Raw genomic sequence first — 16,559 nt, 5'->3', positions numbered from 1 at the left:
CTAGGAAATCCAGGTAGAGATATTTTATAGACAATTGAGTATCTGTGTCTGAACCTTAAAAGAAAAGTCAAAAATAAAAATATACATTTGGAAATCATGCATGTAGATAAAGTCACAATTGTGAATGAGGTCACTAAGGCATTGAGTACTATTTAGGAAGAAAAGGAAAGAGGAACAAAGGACAGATTCTTGGGAAAATGTCCAAAATAAGGCATTGGAAAGAGCATGTTGAAGCCAGTGAAAGAGATAGAAAAAGAAATTTGAGAGAGTATGTTTTTCTCTGAAAACAAGTGAAGAGAAATTGTTTGAAGGGATTATCAATAGCTCAAAAGGGTACAGATAGGCCAAGGAAGATGAGGACATGTATTTGGTGATGGGGAGCCTCTTATTTTAGAAAGAATAGCTTTAACATCATTGGCAGTGTCAGGAGTTCCACTGTAAGGGGTTGAAAAGGAAGTATGGTGCTGAGTAAGGAGGGGTAAGAAAGTAGAGACATCAGATGAAGACAATTTTTTCAAGAACTTTTGCTATAAGTGAAAAGAGAAATATAGGATGGTAGCTAGATGGACTCTCAAGGTTGAGAGAGGGCTTGCTTATTTTCTGTTAAGGAGACCTGAGTTAACTTCTAGGTAGAAAAAAAATGAGTTGTCAGGAGATGATTGAATATAGGACAAGTGGCTCTGTCAGGTGTTAGCAAAATCTCCCAGGGCAGGTTGCTTAGCATTTCTTAGGTTCAGTTTCTTCACCTATAAAATGAGGATGTCAGACCAGATCACCTTGAACGTCATTTCATCTTCTGAATCTATGATCCAATGGTCCTATTTTCCTTGTGAAAGTACAAGAATGCTGACAAGGTTTTTAAGAATGAGATGAGGAGGCTTTCATCAGAAAACCTCAATTTTTCCTGTCAAGGAGGACGGATGAAGGAGGTTATGTATCTACTTGTCAGTGCTACTGCTGAGGCTGAGCTTAGTGGTTAGTTCAAAGGCAAAAGAGGTTTGAAACAGTAGTTGTAGAAAATGAGATAAGGAAATCTTTGAAAGTTGGTAATATTTGAACTGAAGCTAGAGTTACCTAGACCTTATTGGTTAATGGGATTTTATTAAACTTGACCATCTTACTTCCTCATCTTTTTTGATATTCAGTCAACAAGCATTTATTAAGTATCTATTATATGCAAGAGACTGTTGTGATTTTTCTTTGGCTTAGTAAGAAAATGATTCATAAATCTGGCCTTTTATTGAGAGCTTAAATTATTGCTTGTAGTCATCTTGATGTGACAGTCTCAAATTTTTTAAAAATTCTTTTTATCATGCAATTAATCATTAATAAAAATTTAAATATGTAGTGGATAAAATGATTCCACAAGAAACAGCGAATTTTTACAGTTAGTTTTTTAAAGTACATATCATCCACTCCACAGGCTTATTAAATTCAACAAGATACTCACATTTATTTTACCTTCATTTTTTTTTGTTTTCTTTGATATTATTTTCCATTTATTTTGCTTTTTTAAGCATCTTCAAAATATTTTTAAGGAATAAGATATGTAAATATTTTATAATTTTGCAGGTCTCTATAATAATTGATGGCACTAAAAGGGCAGTGGAAGTGATGGCCTTTCATCAGGGAGAAATGTTACACTATGTTTTCAAAAGTCGAGAAATTTACCCTCTATTTGACCGTCAATGGCATAAGCTTGGTCTCAGCATACAGTCCAGGATCCTTTCCCTTTATGTGGATTGTAATTTGATTGAGAGAAGACAAACAGAAGAAAAGGACTCTGTTGACTTTCATGGAAGAACTGTCATTACTGCCCGTGCTTCAGATGGCAAACCTGTAGACGTAAGTAACAATGCTGTGGCCAAGACAGTGAATGCGTGATGCTTCTATGTAAAGCAAAGTATCCTTTTTGAATGTTTGTTTTTTCATATTTCTTTCCAAAGGCAATTGTGCCAATATTAATTTTTAAAAGACCACCTTATGTAAACTCATTAATAATCAAATTATATGCACTTACATACAGATGTGTATGTATATGCATAGAAATGTATATATGGATATAGTTATCCCCTCCACATATTGGGAGTTAGGGGTATGTGTTCCTGTGATCTGAAAAATCTGTGTACAATTTTTTGGCTCTCCTTTTGTACCAGTTTGAATTTTTTTCTTTTTATTTTGTACAGTATTTGCAGTCTCTTACTATAAAATTTAGGTTAAGTATTTGATCATAGGATCCATGTCATCTGCTGGTTTTGTAAAACTCCCCCAAAATTCCTGTTTAGTTTCTTATACCAACCCATCATATATAGGAATTGTTATGCACAGTTTCCTTTAATTATTCTGCCTTAGTTTCCCTGAATTATTCTGATCTGCCTCAGTTTCCCTGAATTGTTCTGCCTCAGTTTCCTTGAATTGTTATACTTCAGTTCCTTGAATTGTTCTTCCTCAGGCCCCCTGGTTGCAACCCCCCTTCCTGACCATTAGAACTGATATATATTAGGGCTGGGAGACCTGACCACTAGCATTCCATAGAGACAAACTGCAGATGTTTAATCTCAGATGGGGGAGGGGGATATCTCCTATCTCAGACTGAGTGGCTCCTAGCCCTTCCAACTTATCAGAATTTATGATCCTTACCCCCAACCTGTCAAAACTAAATTTATGGTCCATTTCCGAAAGTTCCCATTCACCAGTGCTCTCTGCCTTTTGCATTTGTTTCCCTTATCACTGAAGAATTATAAGACTCCCTGGAATTCTTCACTCCCTATTGGATGCTTTGAGACTTGAGTCCATTCCAGCCCTGGGGGCAACATGAATCCTGTTTTGTCTCTAGCACAATCCCTCCCTCTCAAATAAAATATTAAAAACTCTTTAATCTCTATCTTGCCTCAGTTTCTCTGGCATTACAAAACCATGATGGGGAAAGTTGTGATGTAGAAGGGATAAAGGATAGAAAGTTGGTCTCAGAATAAGGAAGATTGGGTTTTAGTCCCTAACTCTGGCTTCTATTGGTTTGTGACCCTGGGCAAGTGATTTAACTTCCCAGGTCCCTAGACAACTCTTTAAGACTATAGATTGCAGAGCAGTTGCCATTCTCCATTGGTAGAAGAAATTTCCTCATTTGTGAATTTATTATACCAGTGAAAATCATAGGTTCAGACTCATTCATACCTAGACACTGTTTCTCCTCTGTATTTTTATCTTCTTCCTCCCTCTCTCTCTTTCTTCCTTTCTTCCTTCCTTCCTTCCTTCCCTCCTTCCTTCCTTCTTTCTTTCCTTCCTTCCCTCCCTCCCTTCTTCCTTCTTTTCTTTCTTTATTTTTCTTTCTTTCTTTCTTTTCTTTCTTTCTATCTTTCTTTCTTTCTTTCTTTCTTTCTTTCTTTCTTTCTTTCTTTCTTTCTTTCTTTTTCTTTCCTTCTTTCCTCTTCCCTTCCTTTCTCTTCTCTTCCCTTCCTTCCCCTAATCTTCTCTTCTCTCCTTTCTTCTCTATCTCCTCTCCTCTCTTTTCCTCTCCTTTCCTCTCCTCTCTTCTCTCCCTTCTCTTCTCCCTCTTTCCTTACTTCTCTCTTTCTCTCTCTCTCTCTCTGTGTCTCTCTCTGTCTCTGTCTCTCTGTCTGTCTCTGTCTCTCTGTGTCTCTCTCTCAGCAGACCCATGATTTTATCAATGTTCAAACTTTCTCCCAACATTGCCGATTAAAATCAGCAATTCATCTATAGATCTATGTCTTAGAACATAGCTAGAAACCCCAAGAGGCTGAGGGACTTATTCAGATTTTCAACATAGGCAGATTTTTGTAAGTCTAAGAGCAGGACTTCTATTCATTATTCTATACTGTACTTCATAATATTCGTATAAATAGGCATAATATTTTGACACAGGCAAATTATCTCTGGACAATAGATATAAAAAAACTCGGGTCCAGTCCTAATTTTGTAGAAAATTAAATGTTGGTGAAATGTAAAAATCTGATACATAATATAATTATGTAAAAAAAACTTGGTTTTTTGAAATGCAAAGGGCTGTGGAAAGATGAGCTTTAAATGATTCCAGATTACCTTTCTTATTTAAGAACAATAGACTCTGTACATTCAGCTTTATAATAGCAGTTGCTTTCCATTATGCACTGCATTAATAAGTAGCTATTGATTTAATAGCATTCTTTTGGTCTTCTTCTGGCAACATTACTATAAGTGGTATAATTTGGAGAGGTAATGTGTGTGGTACAGTATATAGTGTGCTTCTGGAACTACAGACAGAGAAACTAAGTTTGAATCCTGCCACTGAGTACCTATGTGACTTGAAAGAAATGATTTCTAAGGTCTTTTCTAGTTCTAAATCAATGACTTTGGGAAGAGTCGTCTAGGCTTATAAAAATCTTACCAATCTGGAGATATTTTTTCACTTATCTCTAAGACTAAGGTGATTGATCTCTTGATAATATGGATATAAAGGAATATAAAACCAAGTTGAATATTGCAGAATTTTTTTAAAGTAAACATGTACAAGCTAGATTTAATGAATGCAAATGTTCATTGACAGCATTATAAAAAATGCTTCCCCTTACCCCCCAAAAAATCACAATTTGGATCTTTCAAAGTCACCTGTGAGAATATTTTATTGAGGAAACTCACAGGTTTTTGGTAGTTAGGTGGTGTCATGGATAGAACACTCGACTTAGAGTCAAGAAGACCTGATTTTAAATCCTACCTCACTAGCTGTGTGACCTGGGCAAGTCAGTTAACTCTATGTTCTTCAGTTTCTTCATATGTAAGATGAGCTAGAAAACCACTCCAGTATCTTTGCCAAGAAAATCCCCAAAAAGGTCACAAAAAGTCAGACATGACAGAAATTGTTCAACAGCAACAAGAATTTACAGCTCTTAAAACAATTATGTTAGATTTTTTAAAATGTATAGCTCTGACCATTAAAAATACTTTCTGCAACCAATGGCACTTTTGGGGTAGAGAGTTTTAAAATAAAATTAGAAAAAGATTAGGGATTGGAGCTGTAATTTCATTAGCAAATACACAAATAAAACAACTCTCTCAGATTAACATCATCTGCAACTAATATAATAATTTTAGAGAGTTATTTGCAGTACAGAGATTAAGTGACTGGTCCAAGGTCACACAGTCAGTAGTTGTGAATTCAGGTCTTACTAGATTCAAGGTCAACTTTCTATCCACTATGACACTCTCAAAATAATGGTCTCATGACAGATTTCAAAATAAATAAAATTTAAAATAAAATAAGTCTTAAAAATCTTTGCCCAGAAAAATGTTTTCCTTCTCAAGGGCAAGAGGTGAAAGATGCGCAATGAAATATGGTAATTATAAGATAATTTAGTAGCTAGCGGTAGGAATTTTGTAAATATTACTACAAGTTTGTGTACCCTTTTGGGGATGCAGATTGTGGATTAAATCAACCTTGTAAAATGATTTTAAATGAAAGAACTTTGTACTACAAAAATTCTAAGATTTATAAATCTAAAACAGTTCATATCAATATATAAGCTTTCAGATGACTTATTTCATTTAATTACTGAGTTTCCAGATTTCAGTAAGAACATTGGTAAAAGTCATTTTATGGCATTTTCCAAAATAGGCTTTGAATTTTTGGTATTCTCTCACTTCCATTTTTGATAGACCAGTATTCATTTCTGTCATTTTATCTACTAGATATTATTTTTCTTTTGTGATATGAAAGATTAATAGAGTTGTCAAATCATAACATTATTATAGGATTTATTCTATGAGGCTAAATATACCTAAAGACTTGGAAAATGGCTAAATTCTAGAACTAATCCAAAAGAGCAGCCAAGAAGGCAGGTTTAATTTCAAGCTTTCACTTTTGATATGTTCACATGCTCTATGAGTGTTTAACCTCTCATACATATAGTGTCTATAAATAAAAACAACAGCAAGAAATCAATAATGATTCTTGATCATTTTATATTTTTCAATAGATTGAACTTCATCGGCTTCAAGTTTATTGTAGCCCAAACTTTGTAGCCCAAGAGATGTGCTGTGAAATATCAGATGCTAAGGTAGGTTATTTTTGTATGAAAAAAAAGTGACAACTGAGTCATATAATCCATCTTTTACCTTTTTCATCTATATATTTTCAGTCATTTCAGTCATGTCTGACTCTTCATGACCCCATTTGTGGTCTTCTTGGCACAGATATATATATATATATATATATATATTTCATGATGTCTTCTGAGTTATACATTTCTAAAAATCTACATACCTGAGTACCCCAGTTTCAGTTCAAAATCAACATAACTCAAATTGAAATTCAATATAAATGGTGCTAGAATTCTTTTTTGTTTTTAATACATTTTTTGACACTGAAATTTGAATTTTCTAGAACTTTATCAAAAGCTAGTTATATTACTCATTCCCTTTGTAACATTGAACAAGTCATCTTATCTTTCTAGGTTTCAATTTACTCTTCAATTAAACAATGCTATTAGACTTTAAATCAAGCAAAGTGTGTAAGGTATTGAGCTAGCTTCTGGGTATTCATGGAAAAAAATGAAAGTTACTACCTTTGAGGAATGTATATCCTCCTGAGAACTACAGAAGCACAGATAAATAGAATACAAGGTAGGAAATAAAAGGGTGGTGCCATAAAAAGGCAAAGGGGAAGAAAGAGCTTGATATAGGAGTGTTAGAGGAGGAAGCTAAGACAATGAACTGAGGAAAGGGAATCATGGAAAAAGCTTTCATCAGTAGGTTATTACCAAGCTGAGTGGTGAAAGAAGGCATGTCATCTGAAAACATTCCAGGCATGAAAAACTGTATTAATAGATGGATTTATAAATCTGTGTCTAAAAAGGCTCAAATCTCACGTCTAGCCCTTTAACTTTTCTGAGCCTTAGTTTCCTTATCTATAAAGTAACAATAATATCTGTAGAAAAGTGATTGAAGATCAAAGGAGCCTTAGTTTCCTTATCTATAAAGTAGAAATAATATCTGTAGAAAAGTGATTGAAGATCAAAGGAGATAGTATGGTAACTTATTACCAAAACTGAAATGCCTGACTTTTTCTAGGTGGTGTTTCCATCACATTAAACTTCTTTGTCTCAAGTGATAATCATGGGTGCAGTGGCTGTCTACTCAGTATTTTTATTTGGTTTTTGCCTCAGACTCACTATGTCCAAATCCAAAATCCTTTCCAATTTCTTCATTGTTAGTGGCATTATTATTTGTTTCAGTTGATTGAACACAGAAAGGTATTACCAGGATTTTTTCTTAGAGTTCTTTTCACCAAAGCCTTTGCCACTGTCGAATAGTGCAATATCAAACATTATTATTATTTATTCAGTGGAATAAAGAAGCAGCATTGCCATCTGCTTTGCTGCTGCACCCTAAACACCATGGAGCCTTTCATTTTGACACCACTGATATTTTCTGTATACCATTGTCCCTATTAAAGCTCCTTCAAAGAAGAAACTGTCTTAACTTTTGGATTTGTATGACTGGAGTTTAGCACAGGGTTTTGCACATAGTATGAGCTTAATAAATATTTAAGTTTGAGGAGAAGGTAAAAGGAGAGAGAGCATCAGTTTGAAAAGTTAGAGGAAGAAGAATCAAGACAGTAAAATGAGAGGTCACAATTTTGCTTTTAACTCTATTCCAACAAAACAAATAAACAATTTATATAATGAACAAGAAAATGTGCCAAATTCTATATTGATGAGAAAGTCAGAAAAAAAGCCACAGTAAATAATTTTTCTAGCATGTTGGGGATTATCTTGAGGTATAGCAGAAGCTGTACTGAATATAGCAGGCAGAAATTCAGATTTGTGAATGCCCAGGGGCTGTAATAAGAGTGAACATTTTGACAGAGAAAAATCCCCTGGGGGGATTCCTCTACTAGTACTAAGAGCAGGAATGGGTACCACCTGGCAGCTCTGTTGTCTTTTATCCAGTTCTGGGAAAAGTTCACAGTTCAGGGCAGAGAGGAATAGTCAAGTTTCATAGGAGCAGAATCCTAATCTATATAAGGAGCTAGGAGCAAGTTCCAGAACATAGCTGTGAATCTCTGAGTCCAAGATCAAAAGGGAAACTCAGTTCTAACCTGTAGACTATACATATGACATAAGCTAGGGTAGGAGACCAAAACCAAGGAGGATCCAACAATTCAGTCACTTGTGAAACTGCAGAACATCCCAGCAATCTAAGTGTAACTGAATCCAGTAGAAGTCTGCAGAAACTCAGTACCAACAGATCCACATAAGTTAAGGAATTTGCAGACCAGGAAGGCAGAGAACTCTGCCTGGATTGAACTACGCTAGAAGTACCAAAGCTTATAAGTCTCCAGAATATGCTACAAAACCAGAAGAATAATATAAAAACCAATCTCAGGCCAACATAGCACCATCTCCACTCCCTACCTCAATCCCAAAGCAGAGCCCTGGACCAACATGATCAGGCAAGTATGGAAAAATGAACAAGCAAAAACCCTCAAGACAAACATAAAGAAGAAAGTTGAAATCGAGCCCCTTTCTCTTCAGTGACCAAATCAAACATCTGAAAATCACCTATGCCATGGAGCCTTTGAAACCTAAGGTATATAATAGATGACCAATCACAAGAGATCATTTAAAATTCTATTTCCATTTTTTTTCTTATAAGACCTCATCCTATGCTGTAAAGAATTGCTGAATGAGTAAAATAAAACCATGGCACTCTAAAAAGATCTGAGAGTTTTAATAGATCACAAGTACATTATGAGTAAAAATTGTGCCCTAAAAGCCTGGCAAAGATACATCCTAGGTATGCCCATCAGTTGGAGAATGGCTGAATAAATTGTGGTATATGAATATTATGGAATATTATTGTTCTGTAAGAAATGACCAACAGATAATTTCAGAAAGGCCTGGAGAGACATGAACTGATGCTGAGTGAAATGAGCAGGACCAGGAGATCATTATATACTTCAACAACAATACTATATGATGACCAGTTCTGATGGACCTGGCCATCCTCAGCAATGAGATCAACTAAATCATTTCCAATGGAGCAGTAATGAACTGAATCAGCTACGCCCAGAGAAAGAACTCTGGGTGATGACTAAAAACCATTACATTGAATTCCCAATCCCTATATTTATGCCCACCTGCATTTTTTATTTCCTTCACAAGCTAATTGTACAATATTTCAGAGTCTGATTCTTTTTGTACAGCAAAATAATGGTTTGGTAATGTATACTTATTTTGTATCTAATTTATATTTTAATATATTTAACATCTACTGGTCATCCTGCCATCTGGGGGAGGGGGTGGGGTAAGAGGTGAAAAATTGGAACAAGAGGTTTGGCAATTGTTAATGCTGTAAAGTTACCCATGCATATAACCTGTAAATAAAAGGCTATTAAATAAAAAGAAAGAAAGAAAGAAAAAAGATACATCCTAGGCTATAGTGTTCAGTTCTGTGAAAATATTAAAAAGAATATTAATATGGTAAAGAAAATATGTAAGAATATAAGTTCCCTGAATGTAAAAATTATTTTATTCTTTGTTCTTGTATCCCAGCACTTGGGCACTGCAATTCAATGTACCTAACACATAACAGGTGTTTGATAAATGTTTACTGATTTATTGATTGATCCAGAGTTGGACAAACTTATTGGTTGAAGAGGTTCTTAAGTTCACACCACATGAGAACCATAGGAAGGAAATCGGGATACTCAGGTCTTAGAAAACAGATAATTATCTTCAAGTATTAAAGGGATTTAACACAGAAAAGACTTGTTTTTGCTTAGAGTAGTAGGTGGAGGGTGTGGGGAGAGATTTAGGTTTGATATAATGAAAAACTTAATGATCAGAATTTTCCAAAAGTGGAATAGGCTTCCTGAGGAGTTAATGGATTTCTTCTTACTGGGGACTTTAAGAAAATTCTGGAAAAAGATAAGGATGTCCTAAGGTTTTTTGAACCTGTGTAACTGGAAGGAGGGCAGCTAGTTGACACAGTGAATAGAGTTCCAGGCCGAATTCAGGAAGACTCATTGTCTTGAGTTCAAATATGACCTCAGACATTTACTAGCTATGTGACCCTAGACAAATCAGTGATCCCTATATGCTTCAGTTTTCTCCTCTGTGAAATGAGCTGGAGAAGAAAATGGCAAACCACTTCAGTATCTTTGTCAAAAAAAAAACCCTAAATACTGGCAATGAAGACTGAATCATGACTGCAACAATTGAACAACAAAAATTAAAATGATAGTACCCCAAACAGAAGAAAGTTTAGTAGAGGAATGAATTTAGGGGGAAACTTATGACTATACTTTTAGACATGCTGAATTTTAGGTACTGGGCAGAACATATTTGGAGTTGTTCAGTAGGCAATTGTTGATCTGGGCTTGGAGTTGTAGTATTGGATATGTACATTTGGGTGTCATCTGTGGAAGTGATTATTGGATTCATAAAAGTTAATGGAGTCACCAGTTCCCATTTTCTCAGTTACCCATAATTATCTTGACTCAATTCTCTACCTTCTCTATCACATCCAGTCACTAGGTTCTATTGATCTCTTCTTTTGCAAAATTTCTCGAATTCTCTTCCATCATTACTCCTCTTTACCCTCCCTTATCACAGAACAATCACTATCTTTATATTAATGCGGTTTATTCTGTTCTTATTTTAAAGTGCAGATTGAGTTTCTTAACTTCATTGAAGCTTTGCAGACCTTCTCAATCTATAGGGATGTTCCTTCCCTGGGTTCATCTAACACCTGTTATCTGGGCTATTCTTTTTGTTATTTTCATCTGCTGTTTTGAAATGTCTTTTTTTTTTTTTTTACTGAATTGTAAACTCCTGAATTTTTGAATTATGCTTTACCCTTCTCCTTCCCCACCTCAGTGTCTGGCATTCACTTGCATTCTATAAATGTTCTTGATTGTTTGCCTAAATTTTGCTCAACTGAAAAATGTGTTCAATAAACGTATTTGAAAAGGATTAATACTAAAACAGAATAGAAGAAACAAATGAAAAGTGAAGGATAAAAAAATGCATTTCTCCCCTCCAAAAAAATCCATGTAAAATTAATGTAGTAACATTAGTAACATTAATTCAAAATAAACTTTTGCTCCTGTATTCATCTTGGTCAATTGAACAAAACATATCACCTATTCAATGTATTTTTCTATTCCTAGTAAGTTATTTTTTCATATATATATATATATTCATATATGCATACAGATATGTATATATTTAGATACACACAATACATGCGTCTACATTTATTATCTACATTTATATCTAAATAGATATGCTATGTAGCATGCTCTGGGAGAGGGCATCCTAAATTTGATTTATAAATCCCAGTCCAAGTGAGATGAAAGGCAGCCAAATATCCTTCTATAAATAGATAGGAAGATAACTTTGTGTGCCAACTTATAGGTTTGAAACACCTAGACTTCTTGGAGCCATATTTTCAGTAGAGAAAGTGTTAATTCTTCAGAAGATTTTTTAAAAGTCAGTACTATATGGGTTTTGGTGGCAGAGTTCTTAAAGACTGATCTATTCTGGTTGAAAAATAGTTTTTAAAAAGGCTTTTAAATAAGTTTAAGTATGAAGTTCTTGAACAGTACTAACAGAAAGAGGGAGAGTAATAGAGCTATGTTTAAAAGAGATGTAATTGAGGTTAATGTTTTAGTGGATTGGGATAGAACTGAAAATGCCCACATCAATCTAATGTGTGCTGAGACCTGGGAGAAAAATTCATATTTTACTAGACATTGTTTAGATCCCTGATAGGTTTTTGAAATAATTTATGAGAGCAGTTAGCAATATAGGTATTATATATGCCCTAAAAGCATAGAAATATTCCCCTGCCCACAATCTTCTTTTGGGGTATACAGAGATTACTTAAGGAATATTTTTATAAATTGTTCACAAATAACCACACATTGAATAGAAGATTCATATCGGGGTCCTCACTAGTACCCAGTATAGTGCATTAGAAAGTACTTAATAAAAATTTGGTGAAAAAATGAATGTTTTATTTGTAAATAAAATAAGTTAATGAATGATTTTTGAATAAATCATCAGCTCGCACTATTACTGACTGCTTCTGTTAAACTTCTAAAAGCAATTATATTCTACTTAAATGCTTTTAACTCTGAAAATTAAAAGTATCATTGAAAGTCTAGCTTTATATGCTTATTTAAAAATTTATAAATTTTAATTTTAAATTACAACAGTGTTCAGTACCGTGATTTTATATTAATTTCAGTTTAACCTGCACACATTTTGCTATTTAAATTAGATTTCCAAGCTCAGAGGCATAGGAGTTATGTTGTTGATGCACATTTGCTGATTCAATGAGAATTATGGGAAATTAAAATCAGATTTTTTTGGGGGGAAATAATAAAGAAAAAGAAAATTTTAAAAATTTAAATAAGAAAAGCACTTAAAAATCTACATAAGGGAAATGAAGAGCAAATATAAAGAGCAAAAAGAAATTAGTCTTTTGAAAATAAGAGAAAAACAATACTAAGTTTAACAGCTAATTAAATAACCTCATCAAATTATACTAAGAATTTTTACTAATATGAAGTTTAGCCTTTTATCTTGATTCTAACTTATACCTTTTGACAATCATATTTTGGTCAGAGCCTTTTATTGGCAACTTTTCCTTGTAGTAGCAACAACAAAGGCAAATATTGAGAAAGTAGTAAATTAATAATTATTGTGGGTAAAAACCAAAATAGTCCTACCCTCCTGGGTTCTGAATACATTAAAAATACTGCATTGGGTTAGGTACTTACAAGTGTCTAAACTATAAATTCCATGAGAGAATTTACTTGTCAAGCCTGGCCCTAATTATGTTCTTTGGATGTACTAGACACTTATTGATATTTGTTGAACTGAATTATGATATATATTACAATTTCTTATATAACCATCAACTGTTTTAAAATGTTTCTTCCTTCTTATCCTCCTCCCAAATAAATGAATTACATTACATTTGTTTTTGCCAAAGCTGTCAGTTGGTTCCAGCTGTTACCCAATTAAAGAGTATACCCAGGAGCCTAAAACAGAGAAAAAACAAGTTTGCTCAAGATTAAAGCCACCCAAAAAAGGCCTGTTTCATCTTGCTAAAGTGAATAAAGATACTTTTATAAATCTTTGACTTGGCTTGAATTTTTGATTCTTTGCACAGCCTCCTTCACCCCATTACTTGAGGAAGTCCATCTCTTTTCCTTTTTCTCTCCTCCCCATGCTTCTTTTCTTCTTGGACTTTCAATTCAAAGTCATCTCTTGCTTTCCAGTTTAGATTCCTTTAGGATCATATATACTAATTTTTTAATCTTTTTTGAAACTAATTTTTGTTCATTTTACTATTGAGGAAACTAAGTCCCAGAGAAGTTCAGTTAAAGGTCACATAGGCAGTAAGTAATAGAGCCTGGATTCAAATTCAGATTCTTTGGCTCTCGGTTCCAAGTTTTTTTTCCCTGTTACCATATTCCTTTTCTGTGCTTCATTTGAGGTTTCTTTTTGTGACAATTCCAAACTACTCTGTGCTTTCCTTTCTCACCTCCAAACTAAAACAATTCACACCTAATTAATCTTATTATACCCCATCTCTAAGTAGCATTTTCCAGGCAAACTCATTATCTGTTTGTTATTTCCATATTAAGCTTAGACCTCAGTTTCTCAATATAATGGTGTGGAAATAGTGCTAGATCAGGAGTTGGGAAGATCTGAGTTCAAATTTGGCCTCAGACACTTGCCAACTGTGTGATTCTGGCAAGTCACTTAATAGCTGTCTGGCTCAGTTTCTTCAATTGTAAAATGAGGATAATAATGGCATCTCCCTTCCAGAGTTGTTGCAAGAATAAAATAGATGATATTTGTAAAAGCATTTATTATTGTGTCTGAAACAGTAGATGCTTAATAAATGATTGTTTCCTTTACTTTCTTATAGGTTCTGTTGTCATTTGCTTCTTTGCTTTACCCTTTAAATTCTTGTAGGTGCTAGCTTCTGAATATATCTAGCTCAGATAATAGCCAAAACTAAATGGAGAAAAACACACATTTCCTTATTCCTGGTCAAACTGGAAAGTACTGAAGTTGGTATATGTAATTGTGATCCCAGCATAATGCTTTTAGTGTGTAAACATTCAATGAATCACTCACCTCTCTTTATTGTACTTTCTTTTCTTCTTCTTTTTTTGCTTAAATGTTTTAGACATATTTAGAGTGAAGAAAGATGACTAAAGATTTAGTTTTAGATTTTATTTCAACCCTACAATTTAGCTACATGCCTAGTAGGCTTGTCAGTCATCCAGAGCAAAAGGAGAAACTAAAAGTGGGTCATAAATCACTGATGAGAAACAGTGACCTAAAGAATATAATTGTATTATAGATTATACTGTACCTGGTTTGTGAAATAGAGTAAAGCTCATTGTTTTGTTAATTATATTGCACAGTTCAAATGTACTTTAATTTTTTAACTTAGCACCTTCTAAATTTTTCCAATCCAGCTATCATTGGTAAAGCTATATATTGCAGTGTGTACCTCTAGTCAGAATAACCTGGATTCAAATTCAAAGTGTCTTAGATACTTCAAGTTGTATGACTGTGGATGAAATCCTCTGTGCCTGAATTTTCTCATCTGTAAATAAGGGGATTGGACTCAATTTCCTCTTGTACTCTTTCCATTCTAAAAATGAATCTTTGATCATTTATTAAGTATTTGATGCGATAAGAGAGCTGCAGTGGATGTTGGGGGAAATGTAGAATCATGACACAGTAGCATTTATCTTAGGGAGAATCCACTGGAGACAGAGCAGTTGTTAGAAAGAAAAGAAGTAGGGATATCTGAAGTTTAAGAAGAGATTATCCAATAGGAGAAAGTAGTGTCAAATGTTTCAGAAAGCTCAGCAAGGATAAAAATTGAAGGTTGATGAATGCAGAGTTGAATCATTCATAGTTGATCATACAAGGTTGCTGATACAGTGTACAATGTTTTCCTGGTTCTTCTCATTTCATTTTATGTTCATACAAATCTTTCTAGATTTTTATGAAATCTGTCTGTTCATCATTTCTTATTGAACAATAGTATTCCATTGCATTCATAGACCATATCTTGTTCAGTCATTCCCCAATTGTTGGGGATCCCCTAAATTTCCAATATTTTGCCAACACAAAAAGGGCTGTTATAAATATTTTTGCACATGCAGGTAGTAAGGATATTTCTAAGTATGTTATGTTTGCAAAATAGTTTATTATCATTTGATCAAAAGATAGTTGCCAAATATAGACACAAATTTCATGACATCATAACTAATGGAAATAATGCTAGGTATTGTTTTCCATCAGCAGTTTTTCAGTTTAAGTATTTTCGTGATTTCCATTATGAAAACAGAGAGTTCACTAATTATATTCTTGGGCAAATTCAATTAAAATCTTGGGCAGCTCATTTTTCCCTGTAAGTTCAGGTTTGTTTAGAAATCGTTCTGAAGAAGTTTTTGGAAAAGAGGGAAGTTTGTGTGTGTGTGTGTGTGTGTGTGTGTGTGTGTGTGTGTGTTCTATCTGAATTGCTCTATAGAGATTCCCTGAATTATCACCAAGTCACTGGGTAATTAAAAAAAAGAAAAAAAATTCCCACTGTTTTTAGCATCTGTTGAAGTCACTGAACTATATTAAAAACACATTTTGACAAAGTAAATTTGATCTTAGTTCAATTAAAAAAACAAAACAGCTATGGCTATTTTCTTTTGTCCATGCCTTCAGGTCTCTTTTGCTCAAGGAGCCAGCATCAGAAAGCTCAGATGGTGCTTTTTGTGTGCTGATTTCCTTTATAAAATGATGTATTTAGATACTAGTTTTATCTAGCTTTGGAATTTAATATTGTTATTTCAGTATAACAATATAATGATAAATATTTTGTAGAATTGTAGCAGTCAGATATGTGTATACAGTATTTAAAGAATTCTTTACTAAAGCCATTATTTTAGTGGCTTTTCAGAGTAGTATAATTTTATCACAGGGGATCTATTTCTATTGTACAGTGCTCCAGTAATAATCTTTGTGCAAGAGGAAATGTTATGTTTCTCTATCATCGGTGGCAACTTTCTATTAGTAAAGGATCAGTGGAACTGCCTTTCAACAATTCGGGCAGCCATATATATAATGAAAAGTGATGAGGGAAAGAGGGAAGAAAGGGAACATTGTTGCCTAAATTGCTAGGAATTGATTCTATTCATGATGCCCTCAATTTGTATTTTAGTGCCCACAGCAGGACAGCTTTGGAACTGCGGCTTCATTGATGGCAACTGCTCATGCCAGTAAAATTTCTGCACATCTGCTAGCAAAGCCGGAACTTGCTGAACGATGCCAGTGCATTCCTAACAAGGTAGGAGAGCTTCAGCCCAGGGCATGTGGAAAAGACATAGGATAGGGTGAATCAGTCCCCTCAAATGTGGCCGCAGGTACCCAGGACAAGCCTGAACACATTGAAGATTGGAACTAATGTCCCAAGCTACTCAATTTGCTTATTGGACTTTCCCTTGACTATTTCTGAGACCATTGCTCAAA

General features: G+C 34.2%; 1 protein-coding gene across 1 annotated transcript in view; it reads left to right on the top strand.

Moving 5' to 3' along the window:
• The window catches only part of LOC116423604 (collagen alpha-1(XIX) chain-like), a 147,546-nt gene that overhangs the window by 59,701 nt on the left and 71,286 nt on the right, over positions 1-16,559 (top strand). Inside the window, exons 6-8 of the mRNA XM_031968611.1 lie at positions 1,573-1,845; positions 5,970-6,050; positions 16,252-16,377. Coding sequence (XP_031824471.1) covers positions 1,573-1,845; positions 5,970-6,050; positions 16,252-16,377 — 480 coding nt within the window. The remainder of the gene's footprint in view (positions 1-1,572; positions 1,846-5,969; positions 6,051-16,251; positions 16,378-16,559) is intronic.

This window comes from Sarcophilus harrisii, chromosome 4 (assembly GCF_902635505.1).
Source record: "Sarcophilus harrisii chromosome 4, mSarHar1.11, whole genome shotgun sequence".
Lineage (NCBI taxonomy): Eukaryota > Metazoa > Chordata > Mammalia > Dasyuromorphia > Dasyuridae > Sarcophilus > Sarcophilus harrisii.
This window is presented reverse-complemented; position numbering and strand designations above follow the sequence as displayed.